The 3837-nt window shown below is 62.9% G+C and overlaps 1 protein-coding gene across 1 annotated transcript in view; it reads left to right on the top strand.

Annotated features, from left to right (window-relative positions):
* Window positions 1-3837, top strand: part of LOC104833250 (voltage-dependent P/Q-type calcium channel subunit alpha-1A-like) — a gene marked incomplete at its 5' end in the record, with an annotated part of 47938 nt that overhangs the window by 8967 nt on the left and 35134 nt on the right. The window contains 10 exon segments of the mRNA XM_010569829.1: window positions 1-143; window positions 1592-1691; window positions 1792-1952; window positions 2021-2161; window positions 2252-2453; window positions 2551-2715; window positions 2992-3102; window positions 3345-3427; window positions 3517-3634; window positions 3767-3832. The exon segment at window positions 1-143 is cut by the window's left edge and continues 66 nt beyond it. Of these exon segments, the coding sequence (XP_010568131.1) occupies window positions 1-143; window positions 1592-1691; window positions 1792-1952; window positions 2021-2161; window positions 2252-2453; window positions 2551-2715; window positions 2992-3102; window positions 3345-3427; window positions 3517-3634; window positions 3767-3832 (1290 nt within the window).

Genomic DNA, 3837 nt, shown 5'->3' with positions numbered 1-3837 from the left:
GCACCCCCTCACCCGCCCCCGCCTTGCCCCCCGCAGATGGTGGATTTGGGGCTGGTGCTTCACCAAGGTGCCTATTTCCGGGACCTGTGGAACATCCTGGACTTCATCGTGGTCAGCGGGGCGCTGGTGGCCTTTGCCTTCACGTGAGTCCCCCCTTCGGGGACACGGGGGGTCTTGGGGGCATCCTGTGGGGTCCCGGGAGGGGCTGGGAACACCTGGGTCCCCCCCGTGCTCAGGGGACAGCAGTGGCACCAGGGAGGGGAACACGGGGATGGTGGGGAGGGGATGGAGGTGGTGGGGTCTCGCCTCTCTCAGTGCCTCCCAGTGGGGCTGTCCCAGTCCCCCCACCCCAGCCCTGCTGGGGTCCATCCCGTGGCCCCACAGCCGCTCGCTGCCCACCCGCCGCGTCCGCTGCCCGGCTGTCCGCGCTCTGCTGTGTCGCTTGACGTCCGTCCTCAGCCGCTTGCCACCGTGCTGTGTTGTCCTGTCACTGTCCCAGTGTCCCCACGCCCTGGCAGCACCGCCCCAGTGTCCCCGGGCAGGATCAGGCCCCGGTGCCGAGCAGCCGCCCCAGTGCGGAATCCCCAGAGCAGTGAACAGGGCTGGAGTAAACCCTAAATTAAGATGAGGAATCTGCTAGCAAAGGATGAATAGCCTCTTAGTAAGGAATGAGTAACCTAGAAAGGGATGAGGAATCTCCTAGAAATGGATGAACACCCCCTGAGCATGCCTCAAATGATTGAGCATCCTTAAAGCAAAGGGTGAGCATCCTCCAAGTAAAGGGTGAGCATCCCCCCCAGTAATTGAGCATCCCCCAAAAAAAGGTGAACATCCCCACAGTGACTGAGCATCCCCCAAGTAAAGGATAAGCATCCCCTGAGTAACTGAGCATCCCCCCAAATAAAGGGTGAGCATCCCCTGAGTGACTGAGCATCCTTAAAGTAAAGCATGAGCATCCCCCAAGTAAAGGATGAGCACCCCCCCAAGTAACTAAGTATTCTTAAAGTAAGGGGTGAACATCCCCCACGTAACTGAGCATCCCCCCCAAGTAATGGGTGAGTAAGCCTGGAGCAGACCCCAATTACCTCCTGGGAAGCCGGGATCCCCCCGTGGCTCCCCCAGGCTCCCGGTGGGAAGTGGCCGGGGGGGCGTGGGCACGGGGCGGGGGCCGGGCTCTCACCGTGCCTTGTCTCTCCCCTTCCTCTGCCACCGGCCACAGGAGCAGCTCACGGTAAAGTCTTTCTGCCTTCGTCTCCTGCCCTGTCTCCGTCCTCGTGCTCTCCTCATGCTCATGGTCGTGCCTCGCTCCCCCCCAACCCTACAGCCCTCCTTGCACCCCCCCCCCTCAAAAAGCAGCCTCAGGGATGGGGCCGTGGGAAACACACCAGGCTCTCCCTGGCATGTGATGAGTGCAGGGGGTCTCAGCCTCAAGCTCTGCCCTGTGCCGGGCAGCCACTGCCCACTTGGCTGGGGAGGGGACTGTCACCACCAGAGAAAGAAGGGGGTGGGACCACGCACGGACCTGCCGGGATGCCAGGGCACCCCGAGCCGCCATGCCGGGGGCCCCATGTCTTCCCTGTCCCCCCCACAGCGGCAGCAGCAAGGGGAAGGACATCAACACCATCAAGTCCCTCCGCGTCCTCCGCGTCCTCCGGCCCCTGAAGACCATCAAGAGGCTGCCGAAGCTCAAGGTGGGCGAGGGGGCGGATGGGGAAGGGGATTCACTCCCCACCCCGGGTGTTGGGGGGCGTCCTGGCTGGCACCGACCCCTTCCCTGGTCCCTTCCCCCAGGCTGTCTTCGACTGCGTGGTGAACTCCCTGAAGAACGTCCTCAACATCCTCATCGTCTACATGCTCTTCATGTTCATCTTCGCCGTGGTGGCCGTCCAGCTCTTCAAGGGCAAGTTCTTCTACTGCACCGATGAGTCCAAGGAGTTTGAGAAGGACTGCAGGTATGGCCCGGCCGGGCGGGGGTCCACCGCCGCCCCCCACCCTGTCCCACCGCCCTCTCCCCTCCCAGGGGGGAATACTTGGTCTACGAGAAGGACAATGAGGTGAAGGCGCAGAAGCGGGAGTGGAAGAAGTATGAGTTTCACTACGACAATGTGCTCTGGGCGCTGCTCACCCTCTTCACTGTCTCCACCGGCGAGGGATGGCCACAGTAAGGGCATGGAGATGGGTGGGGGGATGTGGGGATGGGGTGGGGCGACACTGGGACCCCCATCCCATCCCTGCACTTGTCCCACCACAGGGTCCTCAAGCACTCAGTGGATGCCACCTACGAGAACCAGGGCCCCAGCCCCGGCTACCGCATGGAGATGTCCATCTTCTACGTGGTCTACTTCGTGGTCTTCCCCTTCTTCTTTGTCAACATCTTCGTGGCCTTGATCATCATCACCTTCCAGGAGCAGGGGGACAAGATGATGGAGGAGTACAGCCTGGAGAAAAACGAGGTGCTGCCTCCGGACCCCTCCCTCCTCGACACCTTTTGGGGATCCCCCAGCCGGGCTGGGGGGGTCAGTGATGCCCACCCTGTTCCCCACCCCACAGAGAGCCTGCATTGACTTCGCCATCAGTGCCAAGCCCCTGACGCGGCACATGCCGCAGAACCGGCAGAGCTTCCAGTACCGCATGTGGCAGTTCGTGGTGTCGCCGCCCTTTGAGTACACCATCATGGCCATGATTGCCCTCAACACCATTGTCCTCATGATGAAGGTCGGTGGGGAGCAGGCTTGGGGGTCCCGGGGAGCCCCTCTGGGTCTGTCCCATCCCTGTCCCTTGGGGGCTGTGCTCAGCCCGTTTGGATCCCCTTGGTCCTGTCCCCTGGGGTTTGTCCTTCTCCCCTGGCACCTCTCCTGTCCCCTGGGCCTTGTCCCTGTCCCCCTGGATCCATCCCTGTGCCCGTGGACCCATCTTACCCCCCGGGATGCACCCCTGTCCCCCTGGGACCTGTCCCTGTCCCCATCCCCATCCTCCACGCTATCACCCCAGTTCTATGACGCCTCGGATGCCTACGAGAACGTGCTGAAGATGTTCAACAATGTCTTCACTTCCCTCTTCTCCCTTGAGTGTCTCCTGAAGATCATGGCCTTCGGTGTGCTGGTACGTGCCGCTGTATGCCGGGGACGGGGACCCAGGGGACCACAGGGGACACACATCCAGCCCTGGGGCATCCTGCACCATACCAGCAGGTTCCTGGGAGCTGGTGCATGGGTAATTGCGGGATCCCGGTGCATGGGTACCCATGGGATCTGGGGAGCTGGTGCACGAGTACTCGTGGGATCTGGGAGCTGGCATGCTGGCAGCGCCGCTGCCCCGTGTCCCTTGTCCCCTTCCCTTCACAGAATTACTTCCGTGACGCCTGGAACATCTTCGACTTTGTCACGGTCCTGGGGAGCATCACGGACATCCTGGTGACAGAGTTCGGGGTAGGTGGGAGCCACCGCATCCCCCCAACCCCATGGCCCCAGCGCCGGGCTCCGCTCCCCCCCCCCCCCCCCCCCTCGTGTTCCCCCAAAACAACTTCATCAACCTCAGCTTCCTGCGGCTCTTCCGGGCTGCGCGGCTCATCAAGCTGCTGCGCCAGGGCTACACCATCCGCATCCTGCTCTGGACCTTCGTCCAGTCCTTCAAGGTGCTGCCTGATGTCCCCCCAAAACCTGCGTTCCCCCCCCAGCCGCCCCCACCCAGGGGCTGGCAGCCCAACCCGCGCCGGGGGGCCACATCCAGACCCGGCGTGGCGTGACTGGCCCCGCTCTGCCCCCAGGCTCTGCCCTACGTCTGCCTGCTCATCGCCATGCTCTTCTTCATCTACGCCATCATCGGGATGCAGGTGAG

Source organism: Haliaeetus leucocephalus, unplaced genomic scaffold (assembly GCF_000737465.1).
Source record: "Haliaeetus leucocephalus isolate CR32 unplaced genomic scaffold, Haliaeetus_leucocephalus-4.0 Scaffold274, whole genome shotgun sequence".
Lineage (NCBI taxonomy): Eukaryota > Metazoa > Chordata > Aves > Accipitriformes > Accipitridae > Haliaeetus > Haliaeetus leucocephalus.
Note: the sequence above shows the minus strand (reverse complement) of the source record. Positions and strands in the feature narration are given on the sequence as shown.